Raw genomic sequence first — 16,267 nt, 5'->3', positions numbered from 1 at the left:
GGGGCTGGCCTCCGCCCTCGGATCTCCCTCCACCTCGGACCTCCCCCCGGGGGCCGGCCTCCGCCCTCGGACCGCCCCACCTGGGGCCGGCCTCCCCGTCCCCTCACCAGGTAGGCGGCGATGCCAGCCCCGATGAGGAAGCCCGCGTAGACGTCCACCGGGTGGCTGCGGTACTGCGTGATCTGGGTGAGGCCGCAGACGCCCGCCGCGATGGCGAAGGCGAACACCAGGATGGGCTTGAGCAGCTTGGTGGTGTCCGAGATGACCGAGTTGAAGTACATCTGGGGGCGGGGCGGGGCGGGTCAGAGCGTGGCTCCCCGCCAGCCGCCGGGCTCGGGCTCGGGGCAGGCCAGGACTCACCGACACGTAGACCGCAGCGAAGGCGGACAGCGTGGCGTGCTGTGACGGGAAGGTCTTCCTGTAAGAGGCGGCAGGTGAGCGGGCGGGCTCCGCGCCCCTCGGGGCCTCCGGCCCCCGCCCCGCACGGCTGGGCGGGGGCCAACTCACCGCGCAGACAGGATGGCGTGGGTGTCGTGGCCGGAGCAGATGTCCTGCGTGATGTAGGGGTTGGCCTCGCACGACGTGGCCAGCAGCGTGTAGTTGGGCTTGCAGACCGTCAGGAAGAAGGGCGCGTGGTAGCCGGTGGCCAGCTGGATGACGTCGGTCACCAGGGCGGTGGCGCACAGGCCGAACACGTGGACGCCTGCGGGGCAGCGGGGTCAGGGCTGGGGAGGGGAGCCGGCGCGTGCACACGGAGGGCGTGGGGGGGGTGCCCTCTGGCGAACTCACCCACAAACCGCACCGTGCGCCGCAGGAAGGAGTTAAAGCTGCAGCCCCCCGCGCTGATGCTGCCCTCGGTCCCGCCTGGGCCCCCGCCGCGGCCCCACAGCCGGGACTGCAGACAATACAGCATGCCCTCGCCGACCATGATCTGCCCGACAGGGAGGCGTTCAGCCAGGCTCCCGGCCAGGGGGTGCCCACAGGCCAGCCCAGGCCCCCCGGCGCCTGGGACTCACCGAGGCCGCGGGGGCTGCAAAGGCCAAGCTGAGCAGCATGAGCAGCGGGATGAGCTCCTCGTTGGTCTCCACGTAGGGCATGGAGAGCGTGCGGTCATAGCACTGGAAACCCACCTTGGCCGGCTTGAAGAGGTCGGTCAGCTCCAGGAAGTAGAGGGACACGACGGAGGACGCCACTATGGGGAGCTGCAGGAGGGCGGCAGCCAGGGTCACCCCACCCTTGCTCACCGAGCCGCCCGTCCACTACCCATGCTGCGGTCTGGCCGTCCGGCCGCCGTCCTTCCCTCACTCGGGCCTCGAGCAGCTACTGAGCTCAGATTTGGGCGGACCTTCTGATGGGCGCGGACTCTCCCAGCGTCCTACACCTTCCCTTCTGGGCCACGGAACACCCACAGGGGCCAGGCTGGGGCTGGCACTATGGGGACCAGAGTATGCGGGTGCCCGGGGGGCTGGCTGCCTCAGGAAGTCCCCCTCTCCAGTTCATGGATGGGGCCCCAGACGCAGATGAAGCCCACGAGCCACGAGAGGCCTCCCTCTTCACTCCTGCCTTGAATGGCACTTTAAGGGGGGGCCTCGGCCCTCACTCCTGCCCTGACCGGGGGTCCCCAGAGGGGAAAACGCCAAAGGTGGGCTTGTAGAAGCTGGGCTCTAGTCCAAGGAGCACTTATTGAGTGCTTGCTGCATGCAGGAATGAGGCCCAAGGCAGTTGAGTGAAGGGGTTCCCAGCCATCTGCTGGACTCGAATCCTGGCTCCACCACTCCGCTCTCCGCTGTGCCTCAGTTTCCTCAGCTGAAAACAGGACTGAGAGTCACCACGTCCCAGGGCTTCAAGGTAGAACTGGGTGAGTAAGTATACAGAAGGTGCCTACACAGTGCCCAGCACACGCAGAGACTTCAGTAACAGTAGCTGCAGTTATTCTCTCCTCCGTGACCATGAGCACAACTGGGCTGGAGCGGCCCTACCACGTCAGGCAGTGGACAGGGTTTTCGGCGGGGCTGGGCAAGAGGGTCCTTGGAAGTGTCCTTCTCTGCTGAGGCCCTCATGGCTTTCCAAGCCTCCAGGCTGCAACGCCTGCCTGACTCCCCACTCCTGCCCTCTGCCCCCACCTCCTCCCAGCCGGAAACACCTGCTGGCGGGGGCCCACTCTGGAGCCCACCACCCCCAGAGGGTGTCTCTGTGCCACCCACTTCTCCTTGCATCTGGAGACTCTTACCCAGAAGCCAGGGAGCATATCAGGCCCCCAGGAAAATGATTCACGATCATGATGTCCTCCTGCCCATGTACTTAATGTGTGTGTGTAAACACATTTATGTAAGACTCACAATAAGAGAAAAGCAAACTAGAGCAGACACAGCCTTGCACCCATCGGACTGGCCGAGCTCCAGAGCTCTAGGTGCCAGCCAGTAACGGGGACGGGCGCCCTGTAAAAGTCTGGCCTCCACAGGGGGCAACTTGGGGTCTGTCGGCAGGGATGTGATCTGCAGATAAGCTCACGCTTGGCAGACCAAAGGCCTTTCCTTACAGGAACGTCCGCGACAACCCCTGAATGTGCAGCTACCCGGGGTGGTGACTCGGAGCTGGGGTACTACACGGCCCTGCAAAGGGGTGGGTCAGAGGGAAGCTGAGAGCTCCCCTGGGAAAAAGCCAAGAGCAGAAACTTGTCTAAAAAGGTGTTGGGGGTCCTGGGATCGAGCCCCGCATTGGGCTCCCTGCTCAGCAGAGAGCCTGATTCTCCCTCTCCCACTCCCCCTGCTTGTGTTCCCTCTCTCGCTGTGTCTCTCTCTGTCAAATGAATAATAAATAAAATCTTAAAAAAAAAAAAAGGTGTTGGGGAAGGGCTGCACGTCTGACAGATGTGAGTGGGTGTGTGGAACACTTTCTGGAGGATGCAGGTGAGAGCAGGGGGTGAGGAGGACCGCAGGGAGGGAGCAGGTTTGCGGTGACCCTGAGAAGATACAACCTACTATGATGGGGATTTGAATGCAAATTTGAAAACAATCAGATTTTCTGCTCCTTGTGGAGGGACCCACTGGCCTGGGGGTGAGCCACTGGCTCTGCGACCCTGCACGTGGTGGGGGTTGCTCAGGACGGGGAACCCCGCTCATCTACCTGCACCCTGCCTGGACCCCTCTGTGGAGTGGGGTTTTCGTGGCAGGCGCAGCAGGGGGACCGTGGCCACAGGACGTATCCAAGGATGGATAAATACCACCCTGTGTGGTCATCAGCACTATGTGTCAGGCGACTGCGTTTAAATTCTATTCTTTTAAACATTCATAAAGCCCTCACTGTGTGCCAGGCCTGTTCTCTCAGAGGCTTATGGGACTCGCCCCAGCCTCCTCGGTTAGCAGAGGAGGGGTCTGAACTTAGACCCTGATGCTTCATAGCCCACGTGCTGGAGGAAGACCCTGCACGGCCCCAGCGCCTTGCTCCAGCCCCTCCAGGTGACCTGTACCCCAGTCTGAATGTCCCACTTGCCAGAATTTGTGCCGGCTGTTTCCTTAGCCCAGAACGCCCTTCTGTGCCTCTCGAACTCCTACTCACCCTGCACAGCCCGATTCCTCTGACCCCCACACCCAGGCGCCCTGGCTGTGCCCCTACCTGCGGCCGACCCGAGCTGTGCCCACCCCAGTCCTTTAGCGTAGAGGTCCCCGAGGGCGTGTAGGACAGAGGCCTTTGCCCCGCCCCCACCGGTGCGACGCCCCCGCCCCCCCCCCCCACTCACCTCCACGAAGTAGAAGCAGGGAAGAAGCGTCATGCTGTCCTTTGGGGTTTTATTCTTCTCCTTGGTCGCGATCATGGTGCCGCGGGCTCCACAGGCCGTGGTTGGAGGGGACAAAGACGCGCTGGAGGAGGGGAGGCGCAGTCTGAGCCCTGGGGGGACCCGGTGCCCAGGGCCTGCGGGGGAGGGGCGGGCAAAGATACGCCAGAACCTCCCGGGGAAACTGAGGCTGGGGGGAGAGGGGTGTCCCCGCGGCCTCCCCTCGCGCACTGCGGCCCTGCCAAGCAATCCAGCTGCCGGGCACCCCCACACACCCCAGATGGGGGCTCGGGGGGGGCCCAGTAGAGGGCGGGGCCGGCCTGATTTAGGAGTCCCCGGGCCGGGGCCGCTCCCCGCGTCAGGGCGGGGGCCCCCGGGAAGGGGCGGAAGGAGGGTCCCGGCGGCCGGAAAAGGGGTGCGGCCCGGGCCCTCCGCCCGCAGTCCCCTCACCTGGCGCGCGGGCGCTCGGAGGGCGGAGCCGGCGGCCGCGGCGGGCAGGGGCTGCGGCGCGGCGAGCACAAAGCGCGGCCCTTCCCCCGCGGCGGCGGAGGGGAACCGCGACCGGGAGGCGGGGAGGGGAGGGGGCCCCGCCCGGCCCGAGACCCCGCGCCCGCGACGGCCTACGTGCGGCGCGAGGGGCGGCGGCTCTTTGTCTCGGCGCGTCGGGGGCGCTGCGCGCGTCCGTCGCCGGGCTGCCTCCCGGGGCGTGCGCTGAGTGCGCGCCGGGCTCCCGCCTCCTGGGTCTGGGGGCCTCGGGGGTCTCTGGGGTCTCGGGTCCCCGTAGTGGCGGGCTAGGGCCGGGGCCGGCGCTCCCCTCCCCTCCCGGGCCCCTCGCGTCGGCCTCGGGAGCCCCATCGACGCTGGGCGCGGGGCGGGGTCTCTGGGTCCCTGGGTCCCTGGCTGCCCCTGCGTGTCCCCGGGTCTCCCGCTGTCTCTGCCCGCCCCACGCCCCGTCTCCGTCCCCTCCCCGGGGTCCGCCGCTCGGCGGCGCACGTTTCCTTGGCGAGGGCCCCGGGCGCCGGCGCTGTCTGGAGACAAAAGAGGCTGGGGGGCTTCTTGCCCTGGCTCCCTACCGTGCCGCCCCCGCCCCGTGCGCCCACCCGAGGTCTGCCCTGGGCTCCACCGGTCTGCAGGCCCCTCGCCAGGCTCCCCCTCGCACGGCAGGATGCCCCGGGATTGCGGGGGCGGCGGGTACGGTCCTCCTGGTGAATACGGGGTGCGCACCTAGGCAGTGCTTGCTGTTGACGGGTGTTCCCTCCTTCCCACACACACGCATGGGGAGGACGGACTGGCTGACCCTTCATTTTATGAATGGGGAAACTGAGGCCCAGAGAACTTAAATCACTGTCCAAGGTCGCCAGGCCCCAAACGACAGGCCTTTATTCGGTTCATTTATTCACCATCTCTTGAACACCCACTGTATACTCGGCCCTAGGGAGTCCCTGGGGAGCCACTGGCAAGTGGGACGGACCCTGACTACCAATCCTGAAGTTAAGCGTCTCATTAGAGTAGGGGGTGGGGGCTGCATTAATTGAGCGCCTACTGTTTGTCGCCCCTGGTCTTTATTTCTATTCAGCCCTGTAGACCCCATCCCCATCCTGCTTGGACCCTTCCTGTTTTGAAAGAGACAGCTCCGTGGGTTTTGCAAGACGAAGGTCTGTGTGGTGAAGACTGAGTTCCAGAGGGTTCAAATCCCACCGGGGCCTCAGTTTCCTCACCTGTAAGTGGGCATGACAAGTGCTGCACCAGGCTGGCTGTCCCACCTCCCCAAAACCTCTGTGTGGGCCTTGGTTTCCTCTGCCAGCCAGGGGCGGCCCCAGGGCGGTGGTTGGGAATCCTGGTGTTGAAAGGTGACCACAAACAGCCCTCCAGAGGCAGGAGGAGAAGGGGAAAATGGGGCAATCCCTCTTGGGTGCTTCCTGGGGGCAGGAGCAGGAAGGCTTATCCTGGGGGACCCTCCTGACATCGCGGGGTTCTGGGAGAGGGTGTGGGGGAACCTAAGGATCAGGGACGGAGGTCCTTCCTCCAGGTGAGGGATCCCTGGTGATGGAGGGGGGGCAGGGCCGGGCTGTGGTGGCACATTGCCCAGCTGGGGAGCCTGGACTTGAGTCTGGGACACTAGAGAGCCATGGGGGAGCTTAGAGCAGGAAAGAGGGGTTGAGCACACTGGGTGCTGCTCAAAAACGTACCCATATTAATTCACTCACCACAGCTCTTGAGGGATTGATGAGGCAGCAGGTGTGAGCAGGGACCCTGAGGTCACCCAAGTGGGAAGGGATGGAGCTGGGTCTCCAGAGCCAGTCCTTTCTCCTGGTCCATGGGAGAGGAAAGGGTGGACGGGCGGGATCAGGAGGGGAAGCAGACATGAGGGCACTGGACTGAGGCAGAGGCCCGAGGGACACAAAGAGACACTGCACCATGAGGCTCGGTGAGGACCAGGCCCAAGCCCCCAGGACCCCAGCATTCCACCCTGACTCCCACTCCCCAAACCACCCGGAGCTGCCCGTGGGAGGGAAGAGCACCCTGGAAGAGCCACCCACAGCCCCAGACACACACTGGTGTCCCTGAGGCATTGGGGGACCACCACCCTTCCCAACCTCTCAGTCTCACCTTGGAAATAAATCCCATTTAAAAAAATTAGCTGTTTTAAGGGATGCCTGGGTGGCTCCGTTGGATAAGCGTCTGCCTTCGGCTCAGGTCATGATCTCAGGGTCCTGGGATCGAGCCCCGCATCGGGCTCCCTGCTCCACGGGGAGCCTGCTTCTCCCTCTGGCCCTCCCCCCTGCTCTTGCATTTACACTCTCTCTTTCTCTCACTCTCAAGTAAATAAATAAAATCTTTTAAAAAAATGAGCTGTTTTAAACTGTGCCATGCAATGGTTTTTTAATATCTTCACAGAGTTGTGCAACCATCACCACAGTCTAATTCCAGAACATTCCATCACTCCAAACAAACCCCGTCCCCATCAGCTGTCACCCCCAGCCCCTCCCCCAGCCTCCAGCCCCCACGGGCCCCCTTCCCATCCGTGGATGAGCCTGTTCTGGACGTGTCACCCACGTGGACCCACACCCCGCGTGGCCTTCCGTGTCTGGCTCCCTCCCTGAGCGTCGTGGGCTCGGGGTCCGTCCCCGGGGCAGCGCGTGTGGGCCCCTCGCTCCTGCTCGCTCCCGCATGTGGTGGACCTAGTGTGTATCTGTTCACAAGTTTATGGACGTTCTTCTGACTGCTGCGAACATCCGTGGTGCATATTTATCTGCGTCGCTGGGCATGCACCTGCTCAGGAGTGTGACTCTCTGCAGGACTTTCTGAGGAACAGCCAGACCGTTTCCCTCAGCGCCCCCGGCTCGCACCCCCCAGCAGTGCCCGCAGGCTCCGACTTCCCCACACCCTCAGGTTCCGTGATCTTTCCTTGGAGCTGTTCTAGTGGGCATGGAGCGGTGCCTCGGGCCCGTCTGCACTTCCCCAGAGACTCACGATCTCCAGCATCGTTTCACGGCGTGTTGGCCATCTTCATCCTGTCTTTGGGGAGTGTCCACTCAGCTTCTTTGCCCGTTTTGAGACTGGACCATTTGTCTTTCTGTTGTTAGGCCTAAGAGTTCTTTATATATTCTGAATACCCAATCTTGCCTTTCCCTCCCCTTGGTCCCTATCTCTTGCCGGGTCCTGGATGTCTCAGACCTCCGAAGATCCTGCTGAGAGATGGGGGAGGGGAGGCCACTTCCGCACCGCCCCCCAGCTCTGGGGACTCCACGGCTGCTCCTACCCACTTCACAGACACACAAACTGAGGGCAGGTGAGGAGCCACCCGGGTTCCCAGATAAAAACTCCTGTAGGATGCTCCTCGAAGAGCTGGTCACAGAAGGCCACGGGGGGTGTGAGTCCACATGCGTGACACGTCCAAACCAGGCTCATCCACAGACGGGAAGGGGCCGGGGTGGGGGAGGGGCCACTAATGGTCAGGAGGTTTCTTTTTGGGGTGCTGGGGTGTTTTAAAACTAACATGGTGGTGGTTGTAGGGCTCTGTGAAGGCCCTAAACGCCCCTGCAGGGCACTCTTGAAATGGGTGACTCACACCCCCACGAAACGGCGAGAAAAGTAAAAAGTAGTGAAGCACACAGCCCAGAGCCAGCAGGACTCCCTCCCGGGCCTGCCGCCTCCACGGGCCCAGCACTCAGGCTGGGGAAACTGAGGCCGAAGCTGGCATTATGAGTGGCGTTAAAATCTCACCACCATGTTGGGTGTCATGTGCTGGGTCTTGGCAACAGTGACTATCACCCACCCTCACCCACCCCTGGAGCGGGGGCTCATTTTACAGAGGGGGAAACTGAGGCACGGGGCAGGGCCGTTGGAGGGGTCCAGGCAGGCCCTGGGAGCAGTTGGTGGTGGAGGCCTTGGGCAGCATCCCGTTTTCCCTCTGGGAAGGGCTGGTGCCATGCCTGGGGGAGGGGGTGCGCCTGGCTCCCCAGCCGTCCAGCCCACCCCGTCAGGCCCACACGCAGACTCCTGGCCCTGCTGGCTGGCTTGCAGGTGACCTCCGGGGCCAGCGAGTGCCCACCCCCCGCCAGGCATCCCAGTCTGTGCTGGGGGTCCAGCTTCAGGAGGGAGGCCCAGGTGGGAGGGACCAGAAGGCCCCAGGCCCTGCTCCCCTGGACTTAGAGAGGGAAAGCCACGGGCCCAGCCACACAGCCAGACCTGCCCGAATGGTCCTGGACCTGGTGGGGAGGGGAGGCCCGGGGTCTTCCCAGGGATGGGGCTGAGACTGAGGCGTGCCCCCCCACCCCCAGCAGCGAGGGGACGTCGGAGCCTTGCTGGCCTCCATTCAGGCTCAGGGGACTCGCTTCTTGGCGGGGCGGGGGAAGCTGGATCCTTGCTCATTTCCTGCTTCTGGGACTGTGGTCAGTCGGTGAGGCGGAGGAGGGAGGTGGGGGGACTCCGGACAGCGGAAGGGTCTCCTCCATCTCCTCACCTGGACGCAGAAGGGGATCCAGCCGCCCGGTCCCGGGGTGGGTGTGGAAGGTCAGGGGTCCCCCCTCCGGCGTTGCTGCTGGGGAATGCCGGTCTCCACCGGGAGCCACAGCAGAGGCCGTGCCCCAGAAGGACCTGCTCCTGCAGGTGGGGGCAGTGGCAACACGAGGGGGGCGCTACGGGAGAGGGGAGCCCATGGGGGGCCCAGCTAGCCGGCCTTCTGCGGCGGGACACCTGTTCCAGATGTCCGCGGTCTGACAGGGCCACAGTGAACTCTTCTGCACGTCGAGCCCTACAAAGCCTCTCCAGGGCAGACACACCAGGGGGGCCATCGGGCCCCCCAGCAGAATCGGAGACTGCCCACATCCCCACATCTTTACCGACGCCGGCGGCCACGGTTGTGACATTTTTACGGTTGCTCTGGGGGAATGGTGCCTTCCTGTGTGGCCTGCATCTCCCGGGCAGGCCCCCCCTTCGGTGCTGGCTCACCCCGCGGCCGGCGGGGACCGGTATCAGCACCCACTGTCATCCTGCACGCTCCCTGCTTGCAGACCCAAGTCCTCAGTCACAGCAGAGCTAACCCGCTTGAGCTCTGCCGACCCCTGGCCTTGAGGAGTGAAGGCCCAACTTTGCCAGAAGATAAGGCCCGCCTGCATTCGGAAACCGCTTCCCGGGATGCCAGCGGGTCCGGTCAGGGTCGTGCCCACATGACGGCCCGCCCCGGCTCGCGCCTGCTGCGTGCAGCCCCCCTCCCTCGACAAAGGTGGCTTTTGGGGCCTCTGTCCACCTCTTCCCGGGTCGCCCGCTTCCCGAATAAAGCCCCCTTCCCTTTCCCACCCTCCCCTGGCTCCCGAGTATTGATTCCCTAGACCTGAGTTCAGAACAGGTTCTCAGTCCCGGGATGGACTGATGATTCACCTTCTTTGATGGAGAAACCCCGTGGCCAGGATCCGTGGCAGTTACTGTCCAAGCTGGGATTGGAACCCGAATCTCTCTACAGACCGACAGACTGAAGTTCGTGTTGCTGAAGCTCTGGCTCTGGCTGGGCCCCAGTTCTGCCCTCTCCTGACTTGGTTTCCCCGTCCACTGGACCGTGATGCTATCCTCCACAGGGGCATAGTACCTCTGCCCCGCAGACCGCCCGTGGGGGGTGGGCACCGGCTGCCAGGCAGCAGGGTGGGGGACGCCCCTCCCGCCTCCCAGCGTCCTCCACGCCACCGTGACCCCATCGACCAGGGGCGCCCCAACAGTGTGTGGGCTGGCATCCTCGCCCACCGGGCCGGTGTCTGCCAGCGACAGGCCGTGCCCAGATCTGGCGGGCCTCCTCACGCTGGAAGAAAGCTGGTCCGGAATGAGGCCCCAGGGTCGAGTGTGGAATTGGAATTAGATGTCTCAAACATTCGAGCGTTTTAACAGCGTGAGAAACGGTATTTATTAAACACCGCGTGTCAAGTGCTGTGGGGTCGCTGGAGACCGTGAGGAACAGGACAGAGCAGGGCCTGCCCTTTTGGAGCTCTGAGACCCCATGGGTGGGGGGAGTCAGACGTGCATCAAGGTAGAGCTGTGCACCCTCAGCCAGGGATTGTGGGTTTGTGTCCCACCTGGGGCACCAAACCCCACAAACCAACAAAACAGGTGCACACGGGACGTCGTGATTGCCTTGGGTGGCATGCGCCCGACCCAGCCTAGAAGCATCAGGAAATTCCTGGAGGCATCTGGGACCCAAACTTCAAGTAGGAGTCTATCAGGAAAAGGTGGGGGTGAGCATGCAGAGACAGGCACCTGCATGTGCAAAGGGCCCAGGGTTGGAACAAGATTTGTGGATTGCAGGAGGAAGGCTCAAGTTGTCAGAGCAGCAGCCAGGTCAGTGGTTCTGGGGTGGGAGTGGAGTACAGGAGCTGGGCCTGGAGGTGTCCTGGCTCAGGGAGACGGGGGCACCCTCTTCGTCTGTAACGGCCTGGCTCCTGGCACGGCCTCCTTCTGCCCAGGGCCTTGCGGCAGGAGCCCCAAAGGCTTCACTGGAGCGGCCCTTTTCCCAGCCTGTTCTCGACTCCCTGTCAGAGCAGACAAGCCTGGGGGGTGGGTGCCGTGACCTCCTGGGATCCCAGCCCCGACCATCACTCCCCCCACCTCCCACACCTTGGTGCCTCCATCCTTGGCCCTCCTTATGCCCACACCCTGGGCCTCCCTGCCCTTGGACCCGAGGCTGCAACCCTAATAAATAATCCATTCTCTCCAGACTTGGGCTTTGCTGGACGGGGCGCTGCGTGGCCTCCAGCCCCAGGGGCCGTGTTCCCCGCCCGCCAAGGCTCAGAGAGGCCGGGTGACTCACCTGAGGTCACACAGCGGCCGTGAGCGCCCATCCCAGATCTGTGAGATTGCCCTTGGCCTCCTCTCATTTCGGCTGAGAATATATTGAACCGCAAAGTCAGAAGACACACAAGGAACTGGTGAAAGACTATTTGCCCCTCGAGTCCCAGAAGGGTGTGTGCCTGACATAGAAAGGGCTAAAATATGCATATTAAATAATAAATGGTGTGTAAAATAATGTATACAACACATAATGGATATGATTATATACTATGTATTGTAGTTTATTAAGCTAAATAAAATGTTATTAAGATAAATAAGGGGCGCCTGGGTGGCTCAGTGGGTTAAGCGTCCAGCGCTTGGTTTCCTCTCAGATCGTGATCTCAGGGTCGTGGGATCGAGCCCCACGTGGGGCTCCCTGCTCAGCGGGGAGCTTGCTTCTCCCTTTGCCTCTGCCCTTCCCCGCTCGCCCGCGTGCGTGTGTGCGCTCTCAGAAACAAAAGAAGACAAGTTAAACAATACATAGTTATTATAAATGACTATATATTTACATGCCTACCGCATATATACTTAAAAACAGAAGACAGATCGTGACAATAACTCTAACCTGTAAGGAGGGCCCACAGTCAGTACGGGAACAACAACCGGTAGCAGCTAAAGGTGTAAACAGACGGTTCACAGCAAAGAGCCCCAAAAGGCTCTTGAGCAGGTGGAGACGCCCTCACCTCACTGCGGTTCGAGAGACGTGAGCCAACCTCCCGAGACCCTGCTTCTTGGCAAGTGGATGTGCCGAGAGCTGCCGTCTGAGAACCAGCACTGTGGGTGGCCACGTACACAGTCCAGTGTCCCCAGCAGGAGACCGCGGAACGCACCCGCCATGGGAACGTGGCACCGCCGGGGAGAAGGTCCGGGCTCGTCGAGCCACCCCTCGCGGGGTCTCCATGGGATGGTGGCAACGTGGAAAGTGCGTGTGGAGGGGGAGACACCTGTCGCTGGGTGGCTGGTGTCCCCAGAAGCCCGCGAACACAGCGGCTCAGCTGGGCGGGGATGCACAGAGATTTCCAGCAGGGACTTTTTTTCTTTTTCAGATTTATTTATCATTTTAGAGAGAGCGTGAGTGAGCGAGCAGGGGGAGGTGCAGAGGGAGAGAATCTCCAGCAGACGCCGCGCTGAGCGAGGAGCCCGACGACATGGAGCTCGATCCCAGGACCCCGAGATCTCAACCCTGAGGTCATGACTTGAGCCAAAATCGAGAGTTGGCCGCTCAGCCGCCCCTCCTGCAGGCACTTTTTATGCATGTTTTAGGCGGTTGAACCATAGGAGGGTAGAAGTGAAATTAAAAATGTGATAGTAAGTTAAAGAGCAGCAATCCACCGTGGGTGCCTGGAGGGAGCCCATGACTCAGGCGGTGCTCTGAGCCTCACCGAGCGCCAGCACCGCTGACCCCGAGTCACTGGAGGTCACTTGGGGTCTGAGGCAAGCACGGACCTCGAACCTCGGGGCCCACAAGGAGACGGCACAGCTCTGTCCTCTCCTGGCCGCTGCTGGGGTTTCAGGGACTGACTTCTCCACCATGAAGGCGAGGACAGGGGCTCTCAGGGGCCTGCACTCTGCCCAGAGCTGCCCCTCAGCCCCCTGCCCTGAACCTGGGTGCCCCAATGCTGCCCAGCACCCCCAGAAGCCCCCGGTGCTCAGCCAGACTGACCGGCCACCAAGGTTAGTCGAGTTGCCATTAACCCGTTTTACAGATTGGGAGGCTGAGGCCCAGAGAGGAATGTCAGTGGCTCAGGACCTGAAGAGGTGACATCACTGCCTGCTCACTGTTCAGATGGGGAAACTGAGGCCCAAGGGGGCCCAAGAGCTTCTGATCCCCCAGCCGGGAGCTGTAACACACAAGTAAGGAGTACTTTTCTCTTTGAAGGAGAAGAGGAGAGAAAGGGAGACAGACACACTGCAGCTGAGCCTCCCGTGCTTTCCCTGGATGCTGGCAGATCCGCTCGAGGCCTGTGTGGCCCCCACTGGCCTGCCCCGTGGCCGTTGCCTGTTACATCACCCACAGTTGGAGAGGGAGGTGGCTGAGGCCAGGCTTCCAGGCCCACTTCCCCTCCTCCGCCAGCCCAAGCTCTTGGAGGACACCCCCCAGGGCTCCCCACGCCCTTACCAAGCCGCCGCCTCCAGGCAGCCCTGCACTTACCTGCCTGCCCCCCGGGCCCCGGTGTGACCCACACCTGGAGCAGAGCACTTGGCAGGGGTCACGAGGGCCAGGCCTGCCTGCTTTCTCTTTCTCTACCTTCCTTCCTTCTCTCTCTCTCTCTTTCTTTCTCTTCTTTCTATATTTATTTTTTTGGTTGAAGTTTAATTTAAATGCACTCCACATTCCATACAATTCAACCATTTAACAATTCAGTGGCATTTGGTACATTCACAAAGTTGTGCAACCACCACCTCTATCTGATTCCAGAACATCCCATCAGCCCAAAAGCAACCCTGTTCCATCAGCTGTCACCCCCTATCTCCCCCCCCAGCCCCCTGGCCCCCACGAGCCCCCTTCCCGTCCATGGATGAGGCTGTTCTGGACGTGTCACCCACGTGGACTCACACCCTGTGTGGCTTCTGTGTCCGGTTCCCTCCCTGAGTGTCGTGGGCTCGGGGTCCATCCCCGGGGCCACACGTGAGGGCGCCTGGCTCCTGCTTGCGGCCATGGGACGCTCCCGTGCGTGGGGACCGTGTGTGTATCTGTTCATCCGTCAGCTAATGACTTATTACACTCCTATGTGTGTTCGGTAGCCGAAGCCCCGTGGGGTAGGGCTGTTCTCATTGTCCCACTTAACAGCTGGGGAAACCGAGGCTCAGGAGGCCGTATTTCCTGCCCAGGATCACAGAGCCCAGCAGAACCTGAGCCCAGGCAGCAGGTGTATGTCTGCCCCCAGGAGAAGAGCCTGGGAATGAGGAGGGGCCGAGCCAGGTAGGGTGGTGACAGGGACGGGGACCAGAGTGATGAGGTGGCTTCCTGCGCTTACATCACCCTCGCCGTGGGTGGAGCACTTTCCAAACATCACTGCCCTGAGGGCGGTGCTCTCCCCGTCCCCACTTCACAGTGGGGACGGGGAGACACGGGCAGGGAGGCCCGGCTGGCCCGGGTGGGGCTGGGCGCCCCGCGGCCCTGCGGTTTCTGCGGGTGCACATGGGGCACCACGAAGGCGGGGAGGTGGACGTCCCGAGGTGCGAGGATACCGGGGGCCGGGCCAACAGAAGGCATGGCCGGTCCTGAGAGCAGAACGTCTGCAGGGGGACAGACGGAGGGGACGCAGCCCTGCGCGCACAGGCTGAGTGCGTTCCAAAGGGGAAACTGACTTCACAGAGCCGCCCGACCAGGCCTCAAGGTCAGCACCCTCGGCAGGAAGATGCACGGCCCCAGCGGCCTCGGAGGGGATGCCCGAGGAGACACGGGGTCGGCCTGGGGGACTCCTGCCAAGAACGCACGACCGCTTCCAACCCCACACTAGGGCCCCTGCATGACTGGCCAGCTCCCTGCAAGCACCACAAGGGACAGGAAAGGCTGTGGGGCTGTCCCAGAGCAGAGGAGACGCCATGTGGGGTCCTGGACCAGACAAGGGACGCCAGGTGGGATGCAGGAGGCCCACAGAGGAGGCCGACTTCAAAACAACCTGCAGGCCTGATTGTTTCGGGGGAAGCTGGGGGCGCAAACCTGGGAATTCTTCCGACTTCGGCCAGCATGAAATCATTTCAAAATGAGAGTTAAAAAACATTCATTTTTTTGTTCCGAAGTTTGGTGAGCTCCTCCCTCTCTTTGTGTAGGTTTAAACTTCTCAGAAATAAATACATAGGGGCGCCTGGGTGGCTCATTTGTTAAGCGTCTGCCTTCAGCTCAGGGCATGGTCCCGGGGTCCTAGGATCGAGCCCTGCATCGGGCTCCCTGCTCAGCGGGGAGTCTGCTTCTCCCTCTGCCTCCGCCCCTTCTCCCCACTCATGCTCTCTCTCTCTGTCAAATAAATAAATAAAATATATTTAAAAAATATATCTCCTTTTCATCTGGACTTCTCCCTGCAGACATCGGCAGAGGGTCGTTCTCTGTGGGGGCCTCCGGGGCACTGCTGGGGGCTGAGCAGCATGTCCAGTGGGACATCCACAATCACCCCAGGCCAGAGCCCCTGCCTTAGAAGGAAAAAGGAATCTCCAACACGAAAGGGGGGCAGACAGATGCTTCTGTGGGTCTCTGGAGGGCACACGGCTCTGTGGCCCCCACCACCTTTTATGTCCCTTTCCTGTCCCGCACTGAGTGGGGCTCACCCCAGCCCCTAGACACGCAGGCCACGTCTTGCTTCGCTGGGGCCACAGGGACCCCAAGAGGGAAGGAGTGCGGGGAGGGGCATTGTCAGCTTCCACGCCTTGGGGAGGAGTCAGGACCCCCCGCCCAAGCCCCTGTCTCCTCCCTGGGGTGCGGTTCTGACCCCCATGTTCCCTGAGGTCCCAGAGGTGCAAGGAGGAAGTGGGGATGCCAGCCCAGCTGTGGGGCAGCCCCAATGGCCTCCCCTAGTTGGGGCTTCAGAGGGGGTGGCAGGCAGGGGGTACCCCTGGGGCCCCTGCCCAACCCTGACCACAGCCCTCACACCCGTCCTGCTGGCCCTGTGTGGGGCCACATGTCCATCTGTCTGTCTGGGCCCTGCTGATTCTGGGGCAATGTCTACTCAAGCCCGTCAGTCCAATGCCCTCACCGCAGAATGGGGACACTGAGGCAGGATCAGGGCAGGGCTCCATCCACTGCTGGGGATGAATGCTCCAAGGAGAGCGGAAGAGGAGAGAATGGGAATCTCTGGGCCATTCCGCTGTTTCCCCATCTGTAAAATGGGCAAAACCCTGAGGGTGTCGTGGGAATTACGTTTGAGCCATGAGCTCCTGGGCCTCGGGCACAGTAAGTGCTCAGTAAGTGCTGGTGGGGATGAGGGTGCACGATCGCGGATGGGGGTGTAGGTGGGGGTGCGGGTGAGGGCGCAGGTGCATGATCGGGGCCGTGGGTGCAGGTGGGTGCGGGTGGGTGCAGGTGGGGGTGCGGGTGAGGGTGAAGGTGGGTGCGGGTGAGGGTGCAGGTCAGGGCGCAGGTGCACAATCGCGGCCGTGGGTGCAGGTGGGGGTGCAGGTGGGTGCAGGTGGGTGCGGGTGGGTGCGGGTGTAGGTCGGGGCGCAGGTGCATGATCG

At 62.3% G+C, this 16,267-nt stretch overlaps 1 protein-coding gene across 1 annotated transcript in view; it reads right to left on the bottom strand.

Moving 5' to 3' along the window:
• PLPPR3 (phospholipid phosphatase related 3) overlaps positions 1-3,841 on the bottom strand; it is a 5,602-nt gene extending 1,761 nt beyond the window's left edge. Inside the window, exons 1-6 of the mRNA XM_034997321.1 lie at positions 3,740-3,841; positions 1,017-1,202; positions 790-931; positions 508-703; positions 361-418; positions 108-281 (exon numbers count right to left, since the gene is read on the bottom strand). Coding sequence (XP_034853212.1) covers positions 108-281; positions 361-418; positions 508-703; positions 790-931; positions 1,017-1,202; positions 3,740-3,814 — 831 coding nt within the window. The 5' untranslated portion in view covers positions 3,815-3,841. The remainder of the gene's footprint in view (positions 1-107; positions 282-360; positions 419-507; positions 704-789; positions 932-1,016; positions 1,203-3,739) is intronic.
• Between the last annotated feature and the right edge of the window lie 12,426 nt (positions 3,842-16,267).

The sequence above is a fragment of the Mirounga leonina genome, unplaced genomic scaffold, assembly GCF_011800145.1.
Source record: "Mirounga leonina isolate KUSES-001 unplaced genomic scaffold, KU_Mleo_1.0 Mir_94, whole genome shotgun sequence".
NCBI lineage: Eukaryota > Metazoa > Chordata > Mammalia > Carnivora > Phocidae > Mirounga > Mirounga leonina.
The sequence above is the reverse complement of the archived record's forward strand: the minus strand, read 5'-3'. Positions and strand labels throughout refer to the sequence as shown.